Source organism: Kogia breviceps, chromosome 4 (assembly GCF_026419965.1).
Source record: "Kogia breviceps isolate mKogBre1 chromosome 4, mKogBre1 haplotype 1, whole genome shotgun sequence".
NCBI lineage: Eukaryota > Metazoa > Chordata > Mammalia > Artiodactyla > Physeteridae > Kogia > Kogia breviceps.
This window is the reverse complement of record NC_081313.1, coordinates 116,149,666-116,163,213: the sequence shown is the minus strand read 5'-3', so window position 1 is coordinate 116,163,213 and position 13,548 is coordinate 116,149,666. Positions and strand designations below refer to the sequence as shown.

Here is a 13,548-nt window from a genome sequence, read left to right as displayed (position 1 = left end):
GATGGAAATGTGTCAAAAAGACACAGAAACCAACATGAAAAGGCTCTATTTTTTTTTTCAGATTTAATCAGGTATATTTTATATAATCGTAGAACTGGATTATAACCCATAGATTAAATAAGAATCCATACTGATATAAAAGAATAAATAAGTGAGAAAGAAGGAAAACTTCTTTTAGGTAGAGTGCCAACAAATACAGATAGAAGCAATGATGGAGTTTGAATATCATCCTTTGACAAACATCATGGTATTAATTATTTTAAATAAGAATTGCTGATGAATGCCAGAACTAATGGGTGAAAGTTTGATGAGGAACAGGCTGTCTTCATATCTTAAAGAGTCTCCTCACAAAATATTTATCAATTCCAAAGGGACAAATAGTATCTTTATAGTGGAGAAATCTGGCAGACACCACCATGATCAAGTAATCAAAGTTAACACAGCCACTTGTGAGCCTGAATGACATCATGTGCCTCCTGATATGATGCACCAAGAAAGACAGACATTGCTTTTGTGGCATTCTTGCCAACCTACACTACCTCAATCTAATCAGGAAAAAACATCAAGTTCAGGCTGAGGGACATTCTGCAACTGGCCCGTACTCTTCAAAACTGTCAATGTAAAAAAAACCCAAAAAACAACTGTCAATGTAGTGAAAGACAAAGACAGGCTAAGGAAGGGTGTGTCAAGGTTAAAGGAGATTCAAAGACATGCTTCTCAATTCATCATGTAAGTCCTAGATTGGACCTTGGACCAAAATTGTTTTTCTAAAAAGGATATTATGGGGATAGTCGGCAAAATCTGAATATCTATAGATCATGTATCAATGTTAATTTCCTGATTTTGATAACTGTACTGTGGTTATGTTCTTAGGAAATACACACTTGATACATTTACAGGTAAAGTGGCATCAAATCTGCAACTTATTCTCAAATGTTTCAGAAAAAATGGATAAACATACAGAGAGAAAATGAGAAAGCAAATGTCGTAAAATGTTAACAGGTGACTCTTGATAGGAGTCTTTTTTTATTTTGCAACTTTTCTGTAGGTTATTTTTCTGTATAATTTTCTGTAGTAGTTTTTAAGTGCCCAGTCTGAAATGATTTAAGGGAGGGGGGAAATGCCCAAGGTGATTGTGATGCAGAGCGATGTTTCAGAGCTACCAGATGTCAAGAAGATTCTTCAGTGCCCCTTCCTCTGAGGCCCCTTTATCTCTCCAGAGGTAGGAAGATTATCATTCTGTGTGTTTGTGCCTGGAAAGAGGTTCTAGAGATACTGTTGTGAGCTTTATCATTGTGGTGAACTGTGGGTGTCCCACATTTGCTTACATAACTGGCATCTGGTTGGGGACTGTATTTGAATGGGTCCAGTGATTCTCCTTTTCTCCAGTGTCCAGATAGAACTTCTGAGGGGCCTAATATGGTTCCCACCATAGTTAGGTGGTATGAAGCTCATAACAGGCTGGATGTTTTGTTTCTTCTGGGGGCTTCACTTTCATGTGGAAGAGTTGTATGTGGCATTTCTTTTTTTGGTGAACCTATTCTGTTTTTATTTAAGTTGGTAACTGTCCACATCTTGATTAACAGATACTTAACCCTATTAATCCCTAGATGGCAGGCTACTATGTACACATCTTGCAAGTCCTTGTGTTTCAGAGGTCATCAAGGCCACACGCTAGAGCACAAACAAGGTGAGGCCATCAGAGAAGGAATCTTTCTCTCTGGGCAAGAAGATGAGCATGCACAGTGTCATCAGTCAGGATCACAAATGATTAAGCCTGCGGTGTGCCCCCTTTCCCTGCTGCACAGCATCTTCGCAAAGAGCATTTCAGAACAACAGCAGCTTTTTTTCTGTTATTAAGATAGAAGAAATAATAATTGTCTTACTTAGAAATATTGCAAGGACTCATGAGAGGGCACATACCCCATGTGTCCCATGTCCCCAGCGTGCCGTGGACAAGCCTGATATTCTAGGTTTGGACTGAAACTCCAGATGACACAGGCTCTGCGCCAGGGGTTTCACCTTAGTATTTCCTCAGCCCCCATCGAACAAGTCAACCTAATCCTTATTTCCCGTCCTGAAACTCTGCCTTTTTGTTTTTTTCCTTTTCCACTGATTCTAACTCCCTTTTTAGCCCTTGTTGTTCTGATTCACCTGTGTGCAGGATTTCTGTGCATTTCCTGTTTCTGCACACACGCTGGTGCCAGCAGTGCCTGCTTTGTGGCCCTGTGCATTGCAGAGGACCCCACACTGAAAAGGGCCTGTGTTTGCTTTAATGCTCTGCCCTCACCATCTTGAAATTCCTAATAGTTTTAGAACAACTAAATGTTCACATTTTCATGAACATTATGTAGTGAGTCCTGAGTGACAGGGAAGCAGGAGGGCAGCTCCCGAATCTGAAGTGGGCAGCATTCTCACGAGCCCCCTGGCCACCCTGAGATCAGCTCCACCACCTCCTCAATGCCCCCTAGACACTTGCTCAGCTTGGTTAGCTGAAATATGACCTCTGACCCTTGGCATATTGCCCACATCAGTCACCCTGACCCAGGGCATTTGGTTTCTGCAAATGCAATCACTTCCATTTCTGCGTGCACCCCGCCCGCCCCCCGCCTCCAAGATTAACAGAGTAGCAGCTGCTGCCATCCCTCTGCACACAGACAGCTGACTCGCCTGCTGATTGTGAACATCCCAGTAATGCAAGTGCTAATGGTATTTATTCAGTCCAGCCAGCTTAGCCCTGAACAAGGTTTATTCTCATTTATCTCATTGGAGACGAGCTACGTCCTTAATATCCTTCTGTTGACTTTGAGCACACCAGCGCCACTGATGTCGCTGAGAGGCGTGCCAGGCCCCTGCCCTTCCAACTCACTCAGATCCCCAGCTGTCAGGACACCCATCTTCCAGCCAGCAAGACACCCCCACCCCCACCCTCAGGCGTGGGCCACAGCTCTGGTCCTGAGTCTGTAGGCTAGGAGGGGGATGAGCAGCATACATGTGCCTGGGGCATCTGGGCTGAATAAAAGCAGTGTTCTCAAGGATATGGTCTGGCCTCTTTGTGTAGCAAACCCACTATAATTATAATCTTTCCGTCACAATGTATTGTCTAGCATTTTGGCACTTGTTAGCTATTCTATCTTTAACTCAAGGTAGTTTTAGCTCTGCCTCACAGGTGTAGAAACTGAAGTGAAGGGACTTGCCCAAGGTCATCAGCCATTGTTTACAGGATTCTCATCAAGAGTTCTCTAGACTTTTGCCCTGGCACATTCTATAGACCTCACTCCGAGTTATTTTGGGCATTTCTTCCCCCAAAACATAGTAGTGAGCATTCAGAGCGCAAGGCTGAGCTGCCTGGAGAGAGAGGGGTTCTGAGAGCATGTTGGTGTCTGCCCGTCTAGGGCAGATTGCTCAAGAAAAACCCTTCTCTGCTGTCCCTGCCTGGATGGACTGAGTGCCATCTGGAAATGCCAGCCTGGTTTTTCCTACCCTCCTGCTGTGTTTCCTCAGCCTCTTTGACTGGGTGGCACTAAAAGGCTTTTTTCGGAAGGGTACTGTATGGAACCCCTGATGTGTCCGTGGAGCCACTGAAGCCCTGAAGCCTGGGGTAGAGCTCAGAGTTACGTGGGTTCCCTCATTTAAGCTAGTCAAGGTGTGGGCCCAGGGCTGCTAAGGCCGCATTTGGCCACACTCAACCACAGGCCCACGTTTGGCCCATGGTCCTGCTCTACTTACCCAAGTTTTCAGGACTCTGCTGCAGGTGAAAAAGGATTCATTGCCTTATGAAAGTGTTTCGCAAGTGGCAAAAGGCACCAGGCTTTCCCTTTTTCTTTCTGGTTTACTTCTCCTGTGTTTGAGTTCTAGTCTTTCCTACTCTAAATGGCTTCCCTCCATGGGGATGGTTTAGGTTGGGGACCTGGCTGCTATTGGCATGGCTATAGGTGCTTCTGGCTTACAGCAACCTACCTACCTTGTGAAGAAGAGAACTTATCTGTCCTGACTCCAGTGTAGAAGACTGAAAAGCTCTGATTGCCAGTCCTTGGCAACCAGCGGAGGGCCTGGTGGGGGGCAGATATGATGAGCCAGTATTGGGCCATAAGCCCTCCCTGTGGAGCTGGGACCTGCCCCCTCAGGACCACAAGGAGTGGAAGAGGTAGCCATCAGTGGAAGGGAAGAAAGGGGTGTCAGTGCCTGGTGAGGAAGAAAGGATGCTGGGCAGATACTGACACACACTACATAACAGAGTCGGCCTGACCTGGGAATTGTGGGCTATGCCTAGCTCAGAGTGTCCCTCCAGCTCATCTCCCACCCCGGGGTCACTGTCCTGAGACAGGCCCTTCTTCTGGGCCCTCTCTTGTGTCTGTATGCCCTAAAAGTGCTTGTTTCCAACTCCCTGTTTTGCCTTGCGTGTGTCGAGGAAGGAGAAGCAGGAGCAGGTTCCACTTGCTGGGTAGGATATGGGTCCTGTGTCTCCCCATCCTCAGTCGCAGCCTGCCCTGCCCTTGTGTCAGGAGTCAGCTGCACTCCTCAGCCCCGTTTTCCATGATTCTTCAGGGCAGCCTTCCACTGAATGGTCTGCTTGCCTCTCTCTACATGCTCATGCTGTTACCTGAGCACATGGCCTGTCGTCTGGTGCACAGGCTGTCTTCCTCACTTGTACTCCAGTCTTCTGCAGTCTCTCTTCCTCCAGGCAGCCCTCCTGGCTCTTCCAGACCAGACATTCTTTCTCTGAACCCCAACAGACCTTAGGTTCAGAGCCATCTGGTACGGCCTAAAGTTACATAGCCATTCATTTATTCACTCTGAAACCTGTAAGTAGAATATGTTGGTGTGGTGTCTCTCCTATGTGTGGAGCCTGGCTTGTTGAGTGTTGAGTGGCAGAGAACAGGCTGAGTGTCCCCAAGAATCTGTTCTGCACATGGGGCTTCTCTGATCAACTGCCTTGCCTGGACAGTGCCTTGCCTCTAGATCTGTCCTAGGACAGTGCTTTCTGGCCCTTTCTAACTCACATCGGGGCTCTGATGGACAAAAATGCTGGGGAAGCCAAATCTCTTCTTGGCTTTTGGCATCTTTTGTTTACTCCCATTGGCTTATTCTTTCTCTGGAGGATCCTAGGAATTTGCCTACACAATATGTGCCTTCCCCTTTTGCCCCTGGTAGTTTGTTTTATTGTTTGTGCTGTGGTTCCCTTTGGCGTTGGAGTCTTCTCTCCCCTTCTACTAGGTGAAACCTGGGTGGGCAGAGTCCCAGTATTCTTCGTGTCTCTCCCCTCTCCCAATACTGCCCAAGTTGGTGACAGGGCTGCTACTCTGGGAGCTGCTTAGGCTGGGTCTCCTTGGAGACCCCTATACTCCTGAGCTCTGAGCTTGTCTTTCGGGGTTAGCCAGGTGATTGTTTCTGGGTCTTGTTCTCAGCAGCAGATCTGTAGACAAGGATGAAGCTTCACATGACGTCTTTGGAGGGCCTTGTCTGTGCCGCTCTGCAGGCCCACTGGGGATGGGGCTCCTAGGTGCTGTTCCCTGAGGCTGATGAGATGTTGGGCCTCACAGCTCCCCTTCCTTGGGAGGCTGCATTTGACGTTTGTGTGAATTTCTCAGCGTGGTTGACTTCTTTTCCTAGACCCTGCCTGTTGTGGGTGAGCGTTCCTCAGACACATGACGGCAGAGACAGCCCTAATTAACTCACGCTTTGATGAAGCAGCTGCCTTTCTCAAGTTGGGGGAGCAGGGGGCAGGGAAGAGGCTCAGCTCCATAATCCCTGCATTGGCGCCCACCTGCCTGTCTGGAGAGGAGCTGTCAGCCTTCTTCCCCAGGGACCCCAGTGCATCTCCAGGCTGCTCCTCAGACACAAGTGAAGTTGCAGTGGGAAAGGCCGGCACCCACCCTGTGCATCCTTTTGCAGAGAAGATGCAGAGGGATGCAGACGCCTCCCATTTTACAGCAGGAAAACTGGCTCCATGTGCTAAGTCTGCTTCGAACCTTGAAGCTGGTGCCTGGTAGGAGTAGTGGGTGGACCATCAAGGACTCACTTGGGTCCCATTACCATACCATCCAGCCAGCTTGTATGGGGAGCCTGCTGTGTGCCAGGCCCTCTCCTGTGAGCAGCAGTGTGCTCTCTCTCTTGTTACCTGCCTCTCCTTTTCTCTGGGTTTTGGACCAGGAATCGACTCTGATTTGTCTGTACTCTGCCTTACTCTCCAAGATGTTCTGAGGGCCCCTTGCTAAGATTGGGGGTTAGGAGAAACAGGTACTTTTTGGGTCTCCAGGGTACTTGGTGGTGGCCATTGCTAAGATAAGGCAGCCAGAGCCCAGAAGAGACTAGGTGCGCTCTGTGTGCTTGCTGTCTGGGTGAGGGTGACAGCCACTGTCTCACCTCTGGTCCAGCCTCTCCCCTTGCTGCTGGTCTCAGGCTTTTTACATGCCTGCCATCTTTCTTTTCTGAGGCCTCATAAGCTGCTGATGAAGGAGTCTTGACCTTCCTCGAAGGCCTAACTACACAGATCCCTGCACTTGGCACTTGCTCCTTAATTCATCATCAGTTTGATCTTAGAAAGTAAGGGGCTCCCAGCCATGTCTCTGTCTGGCACCCTGCCATAGAGGAGGTCTCACCCTCCAGAACCCCCATTCTTTCATCCATGACGGCTTTGCCTGAAATATTTGTTTAAAGCTCATCACTCTTTCTCTAGCCCAGAATGGGGACTGGCATTCCAGAGGCAGCTTTGGGTTCTTTGTGTTTGAGTGTTGCCCGTTTGTTGGTTGATGCAGTCATGGTTGTACACATATGTTGCTTCATTTACTCCTTACTGTCCAGGGCCCTATGCCATGGCAGACCCTGTGCTGAGTGCTGAGGTACAGGGACGATCATAGTAGTTGCTGTCACATAGTGGAGAGTCCAGCAGGGAGGCAGCTGGGTTGGTCCTATTTGGGGATTTACTCAGGGATGCAAAGGCTCCCTGGATGTTGTTCTTTCTGTCTGCCTCCCTCCCATAAGTGTTTACTCCATACTGTCTGTGTGCTCCACCCAGGAGGGGAGAGAGAGGAAGGGGTCCCTGGCCCTGGAGCTCCACACCCTGAAGGGAACAGATCGCTAGTGATTCCCCCAGAGTGTGATGCACCTGGGATCATGGAAGGGGGAAGCACGTAAGGCTGGCTTGAGGAGCGTGGAGGAAGGCTTTCCATAGGAGGGACACTGAAGTAGCACCTGTAGCATCAGAGGGATCTTAAAATGGTAGAGGTGATTTCCATTCCCAGATCACCCCAGCCCATTGGCTGATAGGGAGTGGACACTGGCCTGGGGCCCTTGGCCCTGTTGTCTGTGCCATAGGCCATTGTACCCAGGTGGACCTACACCAGTTTCTGTTTCCCCAGATAAGTTCTAGCTTGTCCAGAGTGGGAACCCCCACTGTGCACCTTGTTCATCCCCAGGGATGGCTGCTCTGGTGGTAGCCCTCTTACCTGGGTTGGGCCCAGGGGCGTGCCCCCAAGTTGGTGAGTAGGTGCAAAGTCCTGTTTTCCTGTGCTTCCCCCTCCAGCAACCCAAAGGTCCAGGTGGAGGCTATTGAGGGAGGAGCCTTGCAGAAGTTGCTGGTCGTTCTGGCCACGGAGCAGTCTCTCACCGCAAAGAAGAAGGTGCGTTTCTGCTGCCTTTTTCCCGCCCAGACCCCAGCACACCTGTGGAGCCTAAAAGGCTAGGGTCCCTTTCCGGGTTGTATACATCACTCTTGGGGGCCTGAGTGGCCATCCGCTGGGTGGCATAGGGGGAGAGGTCCCCTTCACCTAAAGCAGCAGAGCAGCATGTGAGGCATCTGGAGGCCTGCTCCCACGGTGCAGTCTCAGGTTCAACACCCAGGCTTCCTGCCCTGGGCCTCCGTTTGTCCACTGGGTGGTGTTGAAGGTGTCTGATGTCTCTCCTGGCTCTCACAGCCCTGGGTACGGGGGTGAGCTATACCCAAGGGTGGTGGTTGGGGCCAGGAAGAATGGGAGCTGGGCTGGGGTAGCTGGGGCACCTCTGGGTGCCTGCCCCAAGGCCTAGTTTCTGTGGTCCCTCACCCATCTGGATCTGTGCCTCCCCAGGTTCTGTTTGCCCTGTGCTCCTTATTGCGACACTTCCCCTATGCCCAGCAGCAGTTCCTGAAGCTGGGGGGGCTGCAGGTGCTGAGGAGTCTGGTCCAGGAGAAGGGCATGGAGGTGCTGGCTGTGCGTGTGGTCACTCTGCTCTACGACCTGGTCACTGAGAAGGTGAGTACCCAGGCCTGTCCTGCCTCCCGTGCACTTTGCTTTGTGTTTATTTCTGGCCATTTGACCCTCCCCCCTCCCCATATCTTCCATTCATTCCCTCCATCCTCATAGCTGAGTTTCCTGAGCAAACATGCCAGCCCTGAGCTGGGCAGACAGGGATGCTGTGGGGCCCAGGATTTTTGAGACGTCAGGGCGGATGTCCTGTGGGAAGTGACTGCTGAGCTAAAACCTGAGGGCTGGTGAGGAGTGGGAGGGGAGGAGGGGGCACTGGCAGTGATCAGGGCCAAGTGTGCAAGCACAGGGGTCAGCATGATGAAAGATCAGTGTGACCAGAAGCCAGAAACATCCAGGATCAGCCCTTCATGGAATAAAAGGTCATTTGGCTGAAACATAGGGTGCGGGTGACCAGGAGCAGGTGGGATGGAGCAGCTGTGTCTGGGAGCCATCACAGCAACCAGGAGACTGAGGAGCCAGGGGCTGGAATGATGCTGAATCTTAAGATTCTAGAAACCTGGAGGTGCCTCCTCTGGGAGCTTTGGCTCTGGGCAGGGGCTCAGACTGGCTGCCACTGAGGAACCCAGGGACCCACGGGCTTGCCATCTGGGAGGAGACTTGGTGCCCAGCCCACTTCGGTGTTTCTGAGCCTGAGAAGTGTCTTAATTAAGGAGAGGGTAAAACCAGCCAGGGCTGATTCTTAATTCAGCTGCTGCAGAGAGCATTGGCAGGGTTTTCTCAGCTGCCTCTCTGGGGCCACACTCTCCCTACAGCCAACTGCGGATTAGTGGAGCAGGGCTGGTCAGCCGCTGGAAACCACTTCTGAATTTGGAGGCAGAGGGGCCCAGCCCTTCCTCCCTGCCCCTCCCCTGCGCACCCCTCCCCCCAGGCCTCAGGCCAAGGATCAGGGTTGTCTGTTGCTGCTTTTCTCTCCACCTGTTGGCTTTTGTGTGTGTGTACTCACTCACTCTTGTCTGTCTCTCTTGTCCTGTCTTGTCTTTCAGTCTCTCCCTCTCTCTCTCCCCCTCTCCCCCATTCTCTTCCTCCACCCCTCTAAGCTGCAGAAACCCAGTTTCTCAGAACAGCAGGCAGCCATGTGGTCCTCACATCCAATTAATAAGGCCGGGGCACAGCTGACATCCTGGGAGTGGGCCAGCAAGCCAGGGGAAGGACATGTACATAGGCTTGGCATTTCCCAGGAGAAACCTATCACTTTCCCCTCATGACTTGGGTGTCTCCTTGCTGCCTCCAGCCCTGGCGTAGCAGGCACTGTGGCTTTGCCTCATCCCCGGATAGCTACCACTGGCAGTCTCACCAAGGCTGCCCTGGTGAGAGGCAGGCCTCTGAGTCAGCTGGCCCTGGAGCCGGCCTTTGAGGCTTTGGGGTGCTTTGAAGATCAGGGAGGGAGTGGCGTCTCTCTGCAAACAGTATGGAGACAGCCATCCTCCTGCAGGAGGAGGACCGTGGAGGAGTTTCAGCCAGAGAGTGTTAGAACAGATGGCAGCCATACTTTACGCTTGAGGCAGTCAGGGCTTCTTGTTCTTATGGTTCCTCAGAGAGAATAAAGAGCTAGTCAAACTAGCCAAACATCCCCATCTGGGGATGGGTCCAGAGCTGCCTGAAGGTAGAGGTGTGACAGGTTGCCAACCGGGGGGGGGGGGGGTGCCATGCACCTTGAGGGCATCATTGGTGTCAGGAGGTAGCAGCTGAAGGCAGAATTCCCATGAGAGTGTGGGACCACCTCAGATTGTTAGGGTCCTTGGCTCACCGGCTTACCCCTTCTGTGGTCTGCCAGACCCCAGGCATTTCTTCTTCTGTCCCTTGGCTCTTGGTGGGCCCTCCACTAAGAAACTGTGCCCTGACGTCTGGGCTCCTGCAGAGCTGGGATGCCCTCCTGTGGTCATGAGCCCACATCCTCTCGTGCCTTCTTGGAGCCGAAGGGCCGCAGGGGTGACCTGCCCGCTGGTTCCTTCCACAAGTGTTGACTGGGTGTCTGCCCTGCCAGTGCTGTGCCAGCCCCATGGTCCCTGCCCTCCTGGTGCTTTCAGGCAGGCATTTATCAGAGAATCTCCTAGAGCATGTAGGCCCTGGAGTCTTATGATCAGGGCCCTAACCTCTTCTGGGGAGTCAAAGGAGGTGCTGAGTGAGAAATGAGGGGTGAGTCAAGTTGACTGTGGAGTCAGTGTTGGGTGAGAGGGTGCCTGGAAGTGGGAGCTGCACGTACATAGGTCCTGGGGGAAAGTTGGTGTGACAGGTGCCAGGGTGAGGGCATGTGTGAGGAGGAGCCCAAGTGCAGGCAGGGACAGATCTGAAGAGCCTCCAAGTCCCAGGGAAGGGAGTCAGTCTTTATTATCAGAAATGCCAAGTTGTGCTGGGTTTGGGGCTGTGCCACATTGTCTGCTGTCAGAGGACTAGAGGATGCAGGCTGGGAGCAGGAGGCAGGGGACTGCAAAAGTGCAGTGAGGAGCAGGGCCCATGGGGCAGAGAACTGGGAGGACTGGGATGTGTTTGGAGGTGGAGCTGGCTAGACTTGGGAGTAGGTTAGGAAAGGACTGCTACATCCCTCTCAGCCTTTTCTGTCCCAGGATGCTGACCCCTCCCTCCTCCCCTGCTTCCTCTGCCATCTCCAACAAGCGCCAAAGCCATCAGGTGGTCCACTGTGACCCCTGATCTTTTTCTGGGCTTCCCTCTTGCCTTCCCTGTCATCTGCATGCCTCATCCTCCCCTGGAGTTAGGGCATGCCTCATCCTCCCCTGATTCCTTCTTTCTTCTTGCAAGTACATTTAGTACAACCAGTATGGGACATCTCTACCCACTGCTGACCCTCCATCTCTGCATAACCTTCCTCTGACATTTGAAATAAGTTGGTAGACGCCTGGTGGCTTGCCGTGATCGTATAGTGGTTAGTACTCTGCATTGTGAAATAAGTTGGTAACTTGTCGGGTTTCAGGTGTTTCCTTTTCTGCCTCTGGCAGCCTGGCAGCATCGGTTCCCACCATATTCTGATGGGGCTGGGTTTCTGCACTTACCAGACACAGGCCATGCATGTGACTTCCTGCCCAAACGTTCCTCAACTCCCCAGGCCCTCAGCATAATGGCCAGGGACGTCCAGGGCCCTGAGCATTCTGGGCCCCAGCTTGGCCCTCATGCCCCTTCGACCATAACAGCCTGATGGTCTTCAAACATGAGGTGGGCCCAGGCCTATTGTCACAACCCTCCTGTGTGTGTGGACCCTCCACCCTTATCCCCTTGGGCAACTCCCACAAACCTCTCAAGGCTCAGGGACATGCCAGCCTCCTCTGTTGCCCGTGCCCTAACTCCTCTGAGGGAGTGGATCTGTAGTTGTGGTGATGGTGATGTGATGCTGCTGCTGGTACAGCTAATGTTTGTTGATGGAGAAGCTCACATTGTGGGTGTGCTCTGTGTGCTGGGCACTGGCTGCATGGTCACTGTCCCACTGAGTTCTCCCAACAGTCCTGAAGGGGTTACGTCCTCTCCTCCACATAAGAGATGATGGCATTGGGTCTTAGGGAGGCAGAATGCTAGCCCAAGGTCATTCCATCATTCAGCTGTCAGTGGTGGAGCAGGAATTTGAATCCAGACTGTCTGCCTCCACACCACTTATTCAGTTAATTTTTAATCTCCTGATAGATCCTGAGCTCCTTGAGGGCAGGGACCATGTCTCCATCTTGGTTTCTCCAGCACCTGGCACATTACACAGTTGTTTTTGATGAGTGGATGGATGGACAGATGGGTGGACATATGGATGGGCTGGAGAGCATGTGTGAAGCTATGAGTCCAGTTGGCCTTTTCCCATGAAGGGCCTTTGAGGCCCAAGGGGAAGGAGGAAGAGGGTGCAGACTCATGGGTCAGCCATGTGCCTTCGAGTCTGAAAGGCAGGGCTGACTGCTCTCTGTGTGTTCTCTCCCCTTTCCACACCCTGGCCCCTGGCCGTGTGGGTGGCAGATGTTTGCTGAGGAGGAGGCTGAGCTGATGCGGGAGACGTCCCCAGAGAAGCTGCAGCAGTACCGCCAGGTGCACCTCCTGCCAGGCCTTCAGGAACAGGGCTGGTGCGAGATCACTGCCCACCTCCTGGCACTGCCAGAGCACGATGCCCGCGAAAAGGTGCTACAAGCGCTGGGTGCCCTTCTGGCCACCTGTCGGGACCGCTACCGTCAGGACCTGCAGCTCAACAGGACGCTGGTCACCCTCCAGGCTGAGTACCAGGCACTGGCTGCCCTGGAGCTCCAGGATGGCGAGGATGAGGGCTACTTCTGGGAACTCCTGGGCTCTATCAACAGCTTGCTGAAGGAGCTAAGATGAGGCTGCCTCTGACACTGGGACTGGACTGGGATGCTGCTAGTAAGGCTGAGGGGCACCAGCTGGGGTGGGATCTTCAGGGGATACCAGCTAGGAGGGAGGACTTCCCCACTGGGGCCTGGGCATCATCTGGGCAGTGCTGGCCTGGCCATTAAATGGAAGCATGAAGGCCATTGTCTGTCTGTTTACTGTGTGTCTGTGCAGACTGGGCACAGTGCTTTGGTGGTCTTTGGGTGATAGGGCCCTGAGGTCCCCTGGTGATGTGCTGGGTGGTCAGTCCAGGGCATCCAGTAACAGGCCCCATGGGAAGGGTCTGGGCCCAGGAGTTGGAAAACCCCACTTGGGACCCAGCTGTTTACCAGCCAGTGGCTCTGTGACTTTGGGAAGTCATTTAACTTCCCTGAGGCTGTTTCCTCATCTGTCAAAGGGGAATGCTATTAAATGAGAGAAAACATACATAAAGCACTACACCAGTGCCTGGCACTCGTGCTTGTCCCCTCCTCACCCAGCTATGCAGGGAGGTCTGGGTAATCATCTTACTGCCCCCTTCATCCTGTGCCTACGTATTAGTTTAGAGGCCACTGGCACTGGCAGAAGCCTGAGGGCATCTCCACACGCCGGGATGCCGTGTCAGCCCAGGCAGCTGATGGGTGAGGCTGGAGCTTTTGGCACTGGGGCCTAGGTAGTGGTACTGCGGTGGCTCCGTGCACTCTGGAGGCCTTTGGGTGTAGGCCTAACTCTGGGAGGGGAGTAATCTGAATAAAGCTGGTAGTGGGAGCCCAGGCCTGCCGGGCCCACCTGACAGGGCAGAGGTACTTTTCTGTGCCCTTGCCCCTCTCCTGTGTCTGTGGTGATCTGCGCTGAGCTGGAAGAGGCAGCTTGGAGGCAGGGGCAGCCGAGCCTGACAAGTCGCGGTTCTGGGAGCCTGCCGCAGGTTGCCACGGCAACCCCTGCTCTGGGCTTTCCTGATTTGGATTCTGGTGCGTTTGTTTTTCTGCCTTTC

The 13,548-nt window shown here is 52.5% G+C and overlaps 1 protein-coding gene across 3 annotated transcripts in view; it reads left to right on the top strand.

Annotated features, from left to right (window-relative positions):
• SIL1 (SIL1 nucleotide exchange factor) overlaps positions 1-12,718 on the top strand; it is a 263,273-nt gene extending 250,555 nt beyond the window's left edge. For all 3 annotated transcript variants that reach the window (XM_059061294.2, XM_067031732.1, XM_059061298.2), the window contains 3 exons: positions 7,526-7,622; positions 8,067-8,231; positions 12,192-12,718. In XM_059061294.2, the coding sequence (XP_058917277.1) occupies positions 7,526-7,622; positions 8,067-8,231; positions 12,192-12,548 (619 nt within the window). In that variant the 3' untranslated portion in view covers positions 12,549-12,718. The remainder of the gene's footprint in view (positions 1-7,525; positions 7,623-8,066; positions 8,232-12,191) is intronic.
• Positions 12,719-13,548: the final 830 nt, after the last annotated feature.